Genomic DNA, 15,845 nt, shown 5'->3' with positions numbered 1-15,845 from the left:
AGAAGGGACTGCAAGGGTCATCTAGTCCAGTGCTTTTCAAAGTGGTGGTCCGCGGACTGGTGCCGGTCCGCGAGCCATCGGCTGCCAGTCCGTGGCGAGTTTCTTCATAAGAGCGTCGAATAGGATAATAATATGACACCAGTCCCTGGCACATTGGGGGAAAAAAATTGCCGGTCCCCCACATCAGACAGCTTGAGAAGCACTGATCTAGTCCACGGGTTCTCAAACTATGGGTCAGGACCCCAAAGTGGGTCACAACTCTGTTTTAATGGGGTTGCCATTATTAGATTTGCTGGGGTCTGGGGCTGTAGCCTGAGCCCCACCATTTGGGGCCAAAGCCGAGCCAAGGGTTTCAGCCCTGGGTGGTGGGGGGCTCAGGTTACAGGCCGCCTGCCTGGGGCTGAAGCCCTGAGCTTCGACTTTGCCCCCCTTCCCACATGGGGGGGTGAGGCTTGAGCTTTGGCCCCCCCACTTGGGGTGGTGGCGCTCAGGTGGGCTGAGGCTTCGGTCCTGCCTCCTGAGGTCACATAGTAATCTTTGCTGTCAGAAGGGGGTTGCGGTGCAATGAAGTTTGAGAGCCACTGATCTAGTCTAAAACCCTGCCAAGATGCAGGATTTGCTGCATCTCTTAAACACAACTATTTGCTGCTGATAGAAAAGTTATAGAGGACAATTATTAATTAGTGGGTTGTAAAAGTGCCAGGGAAGAGCCAAGTATAATCATCCCCATGATTTATTTTTAATTAATATTTCGCTGGATTAAAAACTGAGTAAGGACTTCAGGATTTACCCCAGGACTATGCCCTGGTCTACAATGTGGAGGGGGGAAGAGGATCGACCTAAGTTACGCAACTTCAGCTACGTGAATAACATAGCTGAAGTCGACGTACTTAGATCGACTTACCATGGTGTCTTCACCGCAGTGAGTCAACTGTTGCTGCTCCCCCATCAACTCTGCCTGCACCTCTCAAGGAGCTGGAGTACAGGAGTCGACGGCAGAGTGCTCAGGGGTCGATTTATCGCCTCTAGACTAGACGCGATAAATCGATCCCCACTGGATCGATCGCTGCCCGCCAATCCGGCGGGTAATGAAGACATACTCTTAGTAAAAATGGAATGTGAGTGAAATCATGTTTAAACAGGATGCAGTTTTAATTTTTTTCTCACTGAGAAATTCCCTTTGAAACAACTGCCTTTATTACAGGTAGCATATAAATTGAAGATCATATGACATGGACATTATTTCCCCTTGGCCTGCTTGATTTTCCCATTAAAGATGTGAGAGGAATGAGTGCAATTTATTTTTTGCTTATAACTGAGGTATTTTAACTATGTAAGAAGAGCCACAAAGTTAGGCAGCACATAAGCCAGGTTCGCTAGCTCTTATATAATAAAATAATTAGTAAACTTCTTTACCTGTGGTGTCCAGCCTCCCATCACATAGAGTTTATTATTTACTGTTACCACAGCATGGCAGGCCAGTTGCACTGGGAGAGGCGCCACACTTCTCCAGCTATCTTGCTCCATGGAATACTTCTCAACAGAGTTTGTGACCAGATATTGGTTTTTCAGTTTCATTTGCCCTCCTATGACATACAGGTCATTATGAACAGTGCCCAAGGCATAGAGTTCACGAAACTGAGCAGTGCACAAACTTTGCCAAAACCGGTTTCCTCTATTGTGGTACCTGTAGGAAAATCCAAAGTTAGAAACTGTGGTTCTGATAAAATCATATCAATTTTGTATTTACATCTCCCTTCTCCAGTTTCAGATGATGTTACAGTGACAACAGAAGTTCTTTCTCTTGTCAACAGAGAAGAAAAGTTTCTAGCCTTGAACTCAATGGGATTAGTCATGTGCATTAAGTTACTCACATGCATAAGTGTTTGCACTATCAAGGCTTTAGTAGGGATTTAGGAACCTAATTCTAGGCACTTAAGTTTGAAAATGTTGACCATAATTAAAGTATCCTTATTTTGCATGAGCTGAGCACTCATAACTCCCACTGCACTCAGTGAGAGCTGCAGTAGCACCTCTGAAACGAAGACCACATTTATTTAAGTGCCTAATTATGGATTTATGTGCCTCAATTTAGGCCCCACGTTTGCTGATGTTGGCTTCAGTTTTTTATCAGTCTTGATTCCGGCAAAGCTCTCGTGTCCTTAACGTGGGTTTATCTGAGTGAGGAATGAGTAAAAACAGAGTGAAGGTTTCATGATTATTAATTATTAATTATTATTATTATTATTTATTACATTTTTAGCTCCCATGCATGATCAGCATGGTATAGTTAAAGCTGGGTGTAGATTCACGAATGACCAAACTCATTCATTAATTTTCACATCTCAGACATCAGCACCACTATTAAATAAATGACCTGGAGGAATGATCCAGGAAAGAAAATACTAACAAACTGGTGACCTTTTGGTTAGGGGAATATGAGGTATATAGAAAGAGACTTAGGACCAAATCCAGCTCACTTTATTTATACAAGGATTCCATCTAAGTCAATGGGCTTTCTCATGAATAAAAGGGTCAGGATTTGGCCCTAAATATAGAAGGAAATGCCTCCGTGTTTCATGGAGAGGGACAGATTGCCCTTTGTAACAAATTGCTTTGGGTAACTGAAATCCGTATACAAACATGGGGAGAAGAATGCTTTCTCTGGTGGCCTTTTCCTGCTCCAGGAACATTATTTATAGTTTAACTTTAAAACAATGATTAATTTTTTCCTCCCGTTTGAGGATACACACCTATAAATTTCAATGTTCTTGGTTTTTTGTCTAGACATTTTGGCAGCACTGGCCTCCCCTGCCACAATAATATCGTTGTTCTCAGTGACAACACCAGTACACACACATCCTAAACCCTCACCATACTTCGGGGAGGAAATGAAGTAAGTCTTTTGTGTTGCAGGAGCGTAACAAAAACTGGCATCTGCATAGCTACCATGTCTTGATCGAATCCCCAGAGAATTATTGCCGATGCAAAGTAGAAGACTGGTGGTCTCCATGCCATAGCGAAGACTGAGAGAGGGGTGGTTGGATTTCTTTATAGTTTCTAATGCTCCATCAATCATATCATGACATTCTGAATTAGATAGAAGCACCGTGTTCCTTTTCCGAGCTTCCACTAGGAAAGAAGGGCTTACAAGTTCCAGTCTCACTTGCTTCAGGAGTTCAATCAGGTGCTCGACACGTGATTTTCTGCTATGGTTCACCCATCTGAGGACCAAGTCCAAAATGCTCTCCTCCCGGGATACATTCAGATCATCTGATCTTATGAGACTCAGCAATTGCTGTGCTTCAATCTCTAATATTTCTTCATGCAAGCTCACCTCAGCAAAGTGCTGATACAAATATTGCCTGGCTTGATCGGACAATTCTTCTGCCCCAATGTGCTTTGCAAAATAGTAGATCCCCACACAGTTGGAAGCATCCATATGGTCCATCATGTATTTCTGACACACATTGAAAACATCTTCCATCTGCATAAAAAATGCAGCAACAGCAACACTTTGGACATTGAAATTAGTGAGGTGCAAATCTGCACTGTACATGTAGTTGAGTATTATGGACACACTCTCTGATGAGATGTCATAGAGCACCACTTCTCTTTGGGTGCATTCAAGCAAGCCACAGGTAAACATGGCTTTGAAATAGGGACTGAACGCAGCCAATATCAGTTTATGGCAGGGGAACTTCTCACCTTCTGCTACAAGGACCACATCAATCATTTGTGTTAATTCTTTCATACTGTTTAATTGATCCAGTAAAGTCAAGCTATGTCGCTGCTTCCTTTTCCCTTCGGTCTTGTGATCCATGATAAAACTCCAAATTTTCTATTTTTAAATCTCTTCAAGAACTTGCTTGATTTTTGGAAGGGCTATTTGCATGTCCGATTGCTCTCAAAGTGATATGAACTTCATCATCAAATATTTCTGGAGGGAGGAAAGCATATAATTTTCTTATAAGAATAAATCCTCTGACAATTGAATTTTGCTGTTAAATCCTAACAATAGTAAGCATTTCTAGAGGACAGGTTACAAAACATTCATACATACTTGAGCATGTATAACAGTTTCACTTTCAAACTGAGCTTGATTCCAAGATGACGACTGTATCATTTTCACTCTCGTTTTTGATGCCTGAACAAATGAAATATAGTTTTCATTTTGCATCTACAATTGATACATATTTTTAATATTCTGACTGGGCACTGGCATTTAATAGAAAAAATATTGCATTACAGTAATGTTATAATGATGTAATGCATGCTACCAAATATTTATGGTATTGTTTAGAGAGATCCAAGAGATTAAATATTACGTCCCAACTGGAACTAAAATTACAAGGCCAAATCCTCCAAATCACTCAATCAAAACTCTTACTGATATTATGTGTAGACATCCAGCTACCTGCTAACTGAAAATCAGGCCCTGTGTTTCTGCTTAGCCTAAAAATCAGTTATTGGTATTGACAATGACACTCATCATTTGAGCCTATTTTGACTTAAGCTGACAGGTTAAAAGTCATATGTTTAATTGACCTTACCTATGTGACACATAGGTTTCACAGCTCAGATTATTAAAATTGAAAGAAATTTAAAATTTACTTGTCACCATTACCTTTTACATTGATCTCAGCCTGGATTTTGAGAATCAACTGGTCAGTTTCACTTCTGTTTATAGTCCATTTAGAATCACTTTCAGGCTGTCATAAGCTAGCACAATGTTGCAGTATTTGCCTTGCAAACTCTGCAACCCAGTGGGAGTTCTGCGAGTGCAATTCATGCAGGGTTGATCCCTAATTAAAGTCTTTTGCCTGCCTTGACTAGTTTTAGATGTGATAAAACTCCAAGGGAAAAAATATACTTTCAACGACTATATTTTTATCTCTGCCATTTGGCTCACAGTTTTCCTCCCTTTTTCCTGACATGTCACAGATATAAAAAATAAATACAAAGAGCCTGATTTCAGGGCATTTACACTGGCAAATAACTGGAATAACACTTCGTGAATCAGTGTTCTCCAAAGACAAAGGCCACCTCAAATGATCTTTGGAGTTCAGTAATTTTTCCATTTTCTCCCCTCAGTTTTCTTGTCAGTCAAAGAAACCCCAAACATTCCTTTCAGAGTTCTCTTTTGTGGCTCCCTGCTGTCACCTCTCTTAGGGCCTGATCCAAAGTCTATTAAAGCAAATGGAAAGATTCTCAATGACTGTAAAAGTTCATGGATCAGGCCTTCAAGCTTCAGTTCACACACACACACACACACACACACACACAAAACCAGTCCACCACACAGATTTTGCTGAATGTCACTTTATAGTTCGGCTTCTTTAGCTCAGTGGCACACTTCAGTGCTCACTGTTCCTTAAAGACTTCAGCAGGAGTTTTGTCTGGGTAAGGACTTCAGGAAATGGGCCCACAAGGCTAACAACAATCATGGGCTTGAGTCTTCATTGCGTCACACCTTGTATAGTCATTTACACTTCTGTGAAGCAGGTGTAAAACATGACCACCAATGCAAGTGAGTGAAGAATTCAGATTCACTATCATTTTACACCAGAGTAAATGTACATAACGCAAGATGGTAGAGATTCAAGCCCACTAAGCCCATAGAAAGGGCCTGTTTACACAACAGACCTGGTTCTCTGCTCAAACTGGGGTCAAAGATGCAATGGGCAATCGGCAGACATTGGGTGGCACCACCTACCCATTTGTCCCCCACTGCATCTCCCAGCTCAAATCCCGGCATGCAGAAGGGTATTGAGAGAAAATCCCTGCACTTCTGTCCTCCCACTAGCAGGGACAGCCATGAAGCGGCCTCCTACTTGGTGCAGTAGCAGATACCACCCTGCCTCTCCCCCTGCTGGCAGCCTTCTCTGTGGGTTTGAGGAGAAGAGTAGAGCAGGCAGAGAAGATGTCACTGAGGAGAGGCAACCCTAGACCTGGTGCTCGCATGGCAAGGGAGAGAAGGAGGACCCCAGGTGAGCGGGAGAAAGGCTGCAGGAAGTAGGGAGAGACCCACAGGGATACATAGGGTGGAGGATTGTTCTTAGATCTGAGGACAGTGCGCTGTGGGGAGGGGAGGACAAACATCCAAACCAGTGGAGGGAAAGCAGAAGAAAGAGGAATGGCGGGAGAGAGTTAGGTTCTATCTACCTGCCTACTCATCACCATCATATCTGAGGACCTCCACTCTTCCCAAGTGTTTCAAAATACAGTCCTATCTGCCTGCACTATGAAATTTACCATGTTGTAGAACCCCGTTAAAACATGGCCATTCCTCCCAGCATAGTTATTAACTTAAAATAATATGATCTGGTAGTGTTGTTAGGAGGGGCCTGGGACTAAACAATGGGCCTGAGTCTGCATTGTCTTATACCAGTGTAACTCCATTTACTACTGATTTGCACCAGGGTATCTGAGGGGAGAATCCGGCCCATGTTTCTAAACTGTGTGCTACAGCCTTTCCAAAGGCCTTTACGTAGTTCAGTAACATCGTTTAACAAGGTTTGGTGCCATCTATAGTGGCCCCAGATGGTATTTTAATTGAATTTTAATTATTTATATACTGTATCTTTATGTTTATCCAAAGGGAAAAAATGTGAAGGACACGGTGGTTTTGTAATCTTTTTCTTTGTACCTCACAACCTCCCCAATTCAGTTGAAAAGCTATGGACTTGGAGATGCACTGATATAAAACCGGTGTGAGGGGAGAATGAGGCCCTGTAAATCTGTGCCAAGGCACATGTATCTGTCATGTCTAGAGGCATCGGTGTTTTAACACACTTTTTGTTTGTAGGGTGATAATGAGACAGTACTGTTACAGAACTGTGTTAAGGAATCATGTCACAGGGTAAGTGATTTGTAGACAGGCTGTAAAATCATGGTATAGCCATGTTTGAAAGCTGTTATAAAGACGGTCATAAACCTGCTCCCAAATCCTGCAAACACTAAATAGGGCTATTCAAATAAGAAATATTATACACAAGCAGGAGCAGGATCTCAGTCTGCAGCTGTGGTGTGCAGCTCCCTGTAGCATTAACAAGACTCTAGGTTGTAGGCTCATTTTCGTTAACAAAAAGGACATCAATATGAAAAACATAAGTGTATGAAATTATCAAAAAATCCACTAAGGGGCTCCTCACGGCAGAGTCCACATCTCTCTGTAGTGTCAAAGTTTAGAAATCATAATTTTCTCCCAAGTGAGGAAGGGCTGTGCAGTTACAGTACCAGCCCCAGGACTGTGCTTTCAGTTGTTAAGATGTTTGCATAACTAGTCATCATGCTGTTTTAGCAAGTTATGTGGATTTCTTATACTGAACCTACAGTAAAAGCCCGACACATCAATTGACTTTGTCACTTCTTTCCATTTTCCAAGTCTTGAGCTCAACACAACAAATTTGAGCAATGGATCAGGATTATTACCAGATTTTAAAAATGTATCTGGAAAACAAACCATAACGAGTATCTCTGAGGGCCAAATTCTGAGCTTATGACTCAGTTTGTACTTAGTGAAAGGAAGTGAGAATTTTGCTGGAATAAAGACTTAGTGGAGAATGAAAAAGGGCCTCAGGACTGGGCCCTATGCTTGTGAAAGGTGACAAAGGTAACAGTATAGCCATTTTTTGCTGTCTACATTGAGAACCCTGTGGGGGAATAGGCCTGGCTGGCCTCCCTTGCACCGATCAGAACATCGGCGAAGACTCATCATATAGGCCAGCCCTGCAGGCCACAAGCCTGAACTAGGCTAAGTGACACAGTCTCCTGCCAAACTCGGTCAAGGGTCATGACCAGAGGAGGTGGGGGGGGGGGGGGCAAGGAGGGAAAGAATAAAAAGCCCCAGCAGCAACACTAATGAAATATGTGCATGGCTGACTGAAATATAATAACCGCTTGTGTGAAGCAATAGGTAACTTTAGCTGAATGCAAACTGACTAAATGCAACTTCTCCTGTGAGCACCCTGTAATTCCAGCTAAATGCAAAACTAGCCAATTAGATACCTTTTTTGAGCGTCCTGTCAACCCCGCCCCGGTACACTGACCGTAACACCCCGGAAGGTACTATGCACCCTGCCGAGAATATACCCTGGATAAATGCCAAGTCCTGACCAGAATGGGGAACCCCCCCACTCTGCACCCCATTCTCGGAAAATCCCGAAGGGAGGGTGCTAGGAATAAAGGGGGGAAGCTTGTTTTCGTAAATGACGTATAACTTGTACTATGTTTGCGGTTTGTAAGAATAAAAGCAGCCTGCGCGCTGTGCTGGGTGTGGTAGTTTTCGGACTGCTACCCCAACGCGTTGGTATGTATTGCAATAAACTGGCCTCAGGCTTGAGTCTGTGAACTAAAATCAATGTGTGGGTGACATTTTCCACGACAACCCATTACACTACTGATCCAGTAGCTGACTTCACTGGGAGTTCTGCATAGGGCTTGTAGGATTAATTAAAGTTGAACAGCAAATGATTTTTTAATCATTTGGGACTTGGATCAGGCCCTATGGCCAAAATTTTCAAAAATGCCTGCGTGACTTAGGAGCCTATGTCACAGTGAAAGCCTAAATCACTTTTGAAAATGGAACTTGGGCTCCTAAGTCATTTAGATGGAGGTTTTATAGAAAGTAAAGCCCATTACTAACAACATCTAAAGGCCATACAGTAATATAATATTGGGATTCTAAACACACAGTTTATAATGTTATCACCCTGATATTGATTTACCTCTCTAGTGGCTGCTAGCCAAGGCATAAAAGTATGTGTAATCAACATATTTTCTTCATAGCTCAGCAGAGCATAGAAAACATAAAGAATATGTAGGCAGAGGCCCCAGTTCTTGGCTTTGACTGAGCAGTGCTTTGTACACAGGGCCGGCTCCAGGCACCAGCTTGTCAAGCAGGTGCTTGGGGCGGCCGCTCCTGAGAGGGGCGGCATGTCCAGGTATTCAGCGGCAATTCGGCGGATGGTCCCTCACTCCACCTGGGCGCGAAGGACCTCCTGCCAAATTGCCACTGCAGATTGCAATCGTGATCGCGGCTTTTTGTTGTTGTTTTTGTTTTGGCTGCTTGGGGCGGCCAAAACCCTGGAGCCGGCCCTGTTTGTACAGAACCCGAAGGAAGATGGGACAAAGAAGGCTTTGTACCACCTTTGTATCCGCCAGATTCTAGGACTAGCCTGAAGACTGCTCTATCTTACATCTACAACAAGGAGTCTGGTGGCACCTTAAAGACTAACAGATGCCACCAGACTCCTTGTTGTTTTTGTAGATACAGACTAACACGGCTACCCCCTGATTCTATCTTACATCTGACTGCCATCTTCCACAAGGGCTTATTCTGGTGGCTGGGAATTGTTGGAGCACAAAGGTAATCCAGCCACACCCTTTTCCCTCAGCCAGGCCGTCTGTGTAGGGGCTAAAAAGGAATGATAGACTCACAGTGCTGACTCTACCCCAATTGAGAAATCTCTCTACACAAGGGAAATTTTGGGGGGGATGGGCAGCTCTACCTGGTTTACAGTCCCTTTGCATTGGAGCAGCGCAAAGGGGCTGTAGTGGAACTGAGAATCAAGGACAGAGTACGCTTACAGTATGACAGCTTCATAAAAGCTGGAATTCAAGATTCTGAGATCACAACTGTGTATTTATGTTTTTAACTGTTCATGCAGCACCCTAGAGCCTCGGAGAGAGTAAGCTTTAGTTTTTGCATAACATGATGTATTATTATTATTAAGGTGCACTTCACAAAGAAGAATATTAAATTAAACTAACAAAACAGGTAAAATAAAAATAAAGGTAGCGGATGAGAACAGGAAGTAAATCAACAATGTTGCTCTGAAATAAAGTAACATTTGCATTTGAAGATTTGCAACTAGATCCATTTTTCACAACCAAAAAATATGAAATCATCAAACAAGGCTATAAATATATTTCGGGCGTCTGGTGACCTTACAAAACACTCGAGCATTGTCCTGAAAGTTTTATAATGACATCCAAGCCCTTTGCTTGATATAAATACAGTATCTGGCTGCAATCTACATTTGTGTCTCATTTATCCTTTCCTTAATATAAATGTTCCATCTTTTCCCTTTATAAGCCAGAGCAGAAAGCAGAGCAGACCCATTTTATTATTAATAACCTTTCCAACAGTGTACATGAGAGTAGTAATGTCCTTCCAGTTACCTCACCTAAATGCAATGGTAAACTAAAAGTCAGGAAGAGAATGATGGTTTTGTAGCCAAAGCACAGGAGTTAAATTCTGGATCCACTGAAGTCAATGAAAGGATTTTTAAAATGCTAACTGCTGTCAGCAGAGACTGGCAGCCATTTTGTGTTACATTCAGGTCAGATTGTTACAGAGGACACACACACATGCACACACTGCTCCCTGATGGACACTTACTTTTCTTCTTCCTGGTTTTGTTGCTCTCTTAAACTAAAGTAACAATAATTCGGACTTAACATAGTGTTTTGCTCTTTGTGTGTGAAGAAACAACACAACACCTAACAACGGGCTTTTCAGCATTTTACAATGCTACACAAACTGTTGGCTGTGTCTTTGATCAGTGGACACTTGAAGATGCTTTGATTGCTTTTCAAAGGGGTTGTGTGATGTGTGATCTTGAAAAGTTTTGACATTGAGAGCTGCATTTATTGCCAGCCCAGAGCCCTGATGACCAGATGTCCTGATTTTATAGGGACAGTCCCAATTTTTGGATCTTTTTCTTATATAGGCTCCTATTACCCCCCTATCCCCGTCCCGATTTTTCACACTTGCTGTCTGGTCACCCTAGCCCTGAAGTGGAGTTAGATTAATACTGATTCAATCTCAGCAAATACCAGGAATGTTTTTTTCTTTAAAATGTTACAGATTCATAAATATCAAAGAGCTAGGAATGAAATGACGAAGTGGGCTACCTTTTCAATTATGCCTTAGCCTGACTTTAATTTGAGCATGCTCCAAAACCCTGGGAAATCAATGAAGAGACTCCTATTGACTGTAGTGGGCATTAGATCAGGCACTTTGTGCACATAAAAATTAGCACAAGCAAATTCCTGTGTGGGCAGTTTTTGTGCACTACTCAGTGGTACATGAAAATGATATAAGTTATACACACAAAACCCATTTTTGTTCAGTTTGCATTGCACTTTGCAGATGGGTTTTCCGTATATAAAAATATCATTTGCACAGAGAAGTGATAGTGCACAAAAAGTGCATGCACAAGTATTTTACACACCCAAAATTATGTATTCAGAAAACAAGGCCATTTTTCTAAAATTTCCTCTGTTAGCTAAATCCATCTGCCAAAGCTCTCAAGTTTCTCTTTTTGTTTGTCTAAACATGTTTGATATACCAGAAAATTCTGGAAAGCTTGAAATATTATTTATGGTTTTGCTTTTATAAATTGTTTGGTCTACTTTGCGATTACAATACGTGTAATTTAATAATTTGTATAAACCAATTTCCACTTTCATTTTTTAAATTGGCAAAACTTGTGAAATATAATTGACAATAATTACTTGAAAAACGTTACTTACCAGAGCAGTCATCTGGTTAGCAAATGTTAGTGTTCTAAGAGTTAACATCTCCTGTCAATCAACAGTAAGAGTCAAATAGCCTGCTGGTTGTAGAACCCTGACACCTTGATATTAGCATTTCACTAGTCACTTTGCAATTTTGTGAATCTATCCTTTCCTATAACTTTCCCTAGCTTCAGTTTCAGTCAGTAGCAGGCAAATATCATTGTAGGGCCATATCCCCCCTCCCGCACCTCAAACCCATAACAACCCAGCAACCCAGGGCAACAACATAGCAGTAAATCTCAAACAACCCCACAATAATACAGGTTAAATTCATAACAACCCCACAATTCACAATTACACACCTACACTACAAATTCGGAACTCCACAGTCCAGGCCAGACCTAGGCACATGAAAATCCTAAGACAGCAGAGCAACTCGTTCTCCAAGAGCCCTTGCTGAAAGTGCATGTAATTTTCAGATTTGTAGAGAGTGCAAAGGTCCCTATTTTGGTGTGTGCAGCACTGGGGCCCCCAAGTTTCTACATCTGCAGAGAGTCTCTGTTTTCACATCTACTGCAAACCCTATATAAGTACAAATAGACCCCTGGTTTTGTTCTCAGGGGTTCCCATATTGATATCCCTGGGAATGAGTCCCATATGCCCATTTTGAAATGACAGCTGTATATGGAAGTGAGAGGACCTTTGTTTCAGCACCTCCAGGGGGTGCCCAACAGGTGCAAAGGGCTCCAATTTATCTTCCCCATGTAACTGCCAATGGGCCCCAGTTTTGACATCCCTAAGATCTTCAGGGCCTCTCCAACCCTGCCCACGACAATAACACCCACCCAACAATCCACAGTGGCACTTGCTCACTGCTTGTGAGCCTCAGCAGCAAATCCCCTTCTCTCTTGTGCCTAGAGATGGGAATGGATATATCTACCTTTCTCCCTATTGTCCCCGATGCCTCTGGATCTGCATATGTCTGGGAGACTGCATGAGAGAAAGATGAGGGGGCAAACGGGAGCCAAAGAGATACCTCATATGGCTGCTGCTTATCTGAGAACCTCATGTGGACAGAGAGGGAGCCAGGGTCTATTATTAGGCTTGGCTGGGTTCCTGGCTATGAGAGGGAGCCGTTTTAATGTCACATGCAGAGTACATTAGGACTAAATGAAAGACCTCGGTCTGGCACTGACGTCTCCCACTACCCCTCTTCCTTCCACTAACTGATTTGTCATCAGCCACATATAGCTATTAAGAAAACATTAGGATCCTTGCGTGACCAGACAGCTGCCACTGCACCTTCTCACTGGCAGAAGTTAAGTTTATAGATCCGTCCTAAACAGATCCATCAGCCTTTCTCCACTCCTACATAAAAGGAAACGTGGACTGGGGCTTCAGTAGAAAACGGTTCTACTCGTGCTCTCATAGGGTAGGATTCCGTCCCAAACCCGAGAGTATGGGATGCCACTGTGCCAAGCACATTTAGACTAGGGTTTGACCTACCATAGTGACGAATTAAGGATAGAGTTCCATCCCTAATTCTAAGAGCCAAACTTTTTCTTCAGATATATGTGCACAACTCCAGTTGAGTATGAATGGCAGGATTTGGCCCTTACTGTGTTGTCAGTACAGAATATTCTCTTATTTCTAGAGTGCCTTTTGCAGTTCCTATATTACAGAGGTATGAACTCTTTCAGGCCTATTGGCCCTGACTCTGCCCCCACAACTCCATTCCTCCTGCTTTGTGCCACTCCAACTACCTTGGATATTCCCCAGTTCAGGAAAATCCCTGGAAGGCACAGAGGCCACATTATAGTTCTATGCCACCCACTTACAATCCCTGACATAGAGGGCTTGTCACGGGCATTGGGCCAAAACACCTCTCTGTTCCAGTTATTCTTGGCTTCTGTAATGGCCCTTTAGGTAGCTCTAAATTAGGCCAGGGATCAAACTGGTCTCCATCTGCCCCAGAATTCGGGAAGCCAGAAAGGTGGTGAACACCATCATTTGGTCCACAACCACTCCCTAAGCTGCATTGCATTCTGCTTGGACACAGCTCAGAATCAGGGACAATGGCTTTGCAGCGTCCAAGAGGCGCTTTTCCTCCCCCCCCCACCCGCCGTTTATCCCTCTCTTCTGCCCTTACCAGGTCACTTAAAGCTGAGGTAGCTCAGTAAGTGACATTGGGCCCTTTTAAAAGGGAAGCATTAATTTTTAAAACTAAAGGGTTTTGGGGTGTTTCCTAAACAAAGTTGAACTTTGAGACCTTAACTCTCAGCTCTGAGCAGAAAAAAAAAGGGAAGGACATTTTAGGTTAGAGATTTAGATATGAAGACATGAGGGTCTGATTCTCCTCTCACATTGGTGCAAATCAGGAGTAAATCCCCTGATGTCAGAGGCCAGGTCAATGAAGCTACAGTACAGCGATTTACACCAGCTGAGGATATGAGCCAATATAGTTCCACCAGTGTAAAACAGGCTAAATTAGAGGAGAATCTGAAGGCCCTCGATCAATCATTTAAATCTTAATATATTTTGAAGCAAGGACAGAAAAGATCTATCTTAGAATTAAAGTCACACAATGGATTCATTTTATGCCTCCAGTTTTACTTGAAAGGGATATTAAAGCAGGTCTCATGGTACTGAAAATCTTTTCCCCCCTCTTTTTTATTTTTTAAACACACGGTTGATTAATTGTAATAGCTTGGAAAATTGAAACTGAAATATGTTTCCTTATCAAGATTTTTTATTCCGCTACTTGCATTCAGTGGTTTGTTATCATAGGTTTTTCAAAAGCACCAGGAAGAACACTCAGGCGCACTCAGCTGCTACCGCTGATTTTGTTTGCTTTTAAGATGATTGTCCCATCAAAAAACACATATATAAAAAATTGCCATAGAATTTTCTAGTTGAACTAAGAAAAAATTAAGCTGATAAAATTTTATGCCTGCTCCTCTTTTCTGTTGACCACATTGCATGGATATATGGTTGTATAAATTACTAGATTGTTCTTGTTAAAACTTCAGCTTTATCTTAGAAATAAAAATATCCAGTCTGACACCATAGTTTTTTTTTAGAAGCCAAGAAGGAACATTAGACTGGGGATGAAAAGCCACAGCTGTGATAAAAGTGAACCATATCCCCCAATTTGCCTTGTTCCCCTATTAAATGGAACAATTTATAGTATCTTGGTGGTTAACACAGACTGCTTATGTAATAAATTATATTTATTTGAAATCATATTGCTGACAATAATAATCATGTTTCACTTCTGGGTGCATTTCTTGAGCTAATTTGGATAATGAGCCTGTTTCATAAAAACACTAACCGAGGCTTTTAAAACAAATTTATTTTTGTCATTAATGTAATTCTGAATATTTCTGTTGCAATTAATTGAAATTAATCAAGGGGCCTGACTCATCACTATAATACTCTAGTTTTATGCCAGTGTAACTCCACTGAAATCAGTGGTGTTTTACCTGTGTAAAGCTGGAGTAACATAGTGGTGAATCAGGCCCAAGATGTTTCTGCTTAAATTAAAACTCTTCTTCAGTGTAAACCTACCCTGTCTTCCTCTTCTTCATACAATTGAGTCATAATCCTTCCTTTATGAGATCATTATCTGTTGTCATGGTGATTATAAGTATAATATGACTGACTAAGGAGTGGGTGAGGACTAACGTTTTTACTTAACTTCAGCAAATTAGTAATAACAGCAAAAGGAAAAAACACTTGTGATAATAGGACAAATAAGTGATTCTTTTAACATTTTTAAAATATAAATGCCTTTACAGGGAGGTGCAGAGGTTAATGTATTATTTGATATTGATATATACAAAGACTGATACATACATAGAAAGGCAGATGTACAGGTAAATATAAAGGAGTGGAAATCCCGGTTGGGTTTGGGGCTTTGGTGTGGAGTTTTGCATGGCACTGTCCATGTAGTACATACTAACTTCCATGTAACTGGCATGAACAGAGGGTTTTCTTTCTGATCATTGCTCATTAGTGAATACCAAGCTATATGGACCAGATCCTGCCCTCCTTTTTTAAGAAAAACACACATTGACTTCCAGGAAGTACATTTTTCTGAGTAAAGAGAGCAGGATTGAATGCACTATAGTTACAGTTCATCCATGACTAAAAGCCTATTTTGAGTGTAGCTTATTTGCTATACATGCAAGTCTTCCATACATATAGTTTTTCTCTGTGTCATGGTTAGTGACAGGTAGATACACAAGCAACTGTGACTTTTAATTGTTTTTTGTAGTGGGGTTTTGGTCACTTTTTATACCCGCTTCAGAAAATACAGC

At 41.7% G+C, this 15,845-nt stretch overlaps 1 protein-coding gene across 6 annotated transcripts in view; it reads right to left on the bottom strand.

Moving 5' to 3' along the window:
* KBTBD12 (kelch repeat and BTB domain containing 12) overlaps positions 1-12,547 on the bottom strand; it is a 57,433-nt gene extending 44,886 nt beyond the window's left edge. For 3 of the 6 annotated variants that reach the window (XM_034776986.1, XM_034776990.1, XM_034776992.1), the window contains exons 1-5: positions 12,467-12,536; positions 11,542-11,592; positions 4,064-4,147; positions 2,754-3,940; positions 1,417-1,687 (exon numbers count right to left, since the gene is read on the bottom strand). In XM_034776986.1, the coding sequence (XP_034632877.1) occupies positions 1,417-1,687; positions 2,754-3,823 (1,341 nt within the window). In that variant the 5' untranslated portion in view covers positions 3,824-3,940; positions 4,064-4,147; positions 11,542-11,592; positions 12,467-12,536. Of the gene's footprint in view, positions 1-1,416; positions 1,688-2,753; positions 3,941-4,063; positions 4,148-11,541; positions 11,593-12,466 lie in introns of all 6 variants that reach the window. The other 3 variants (XM_034776988.1, XM_034776989.1, XM_034776987.1) reach the window with 3 other exon arrangements.
* Between the last annotated feature and the right edge of the window lie 3,298 nt (positions 12,548-15,845).

This window comes from Trachemys scripta, chromosome 7 (genome assembly GCF_013100865.1).
Source record: "Trachemys scripta elegans isolate TJP31775 chromosome 7, CAS_Tse_1.0, whole genome shotgun sequence".
Taxonomy (NCBI): domain Eukaryota; kingdom Metazoa; phylum Chordata; order Testudines; family Emydidae; genus Trachemys; species Trachemys scripta.
The sequence above is the reverse complement of the archived record's forward strand: the minus strand, read 5'-3'. Positions and strand labels throughout refer to the sequence as shown.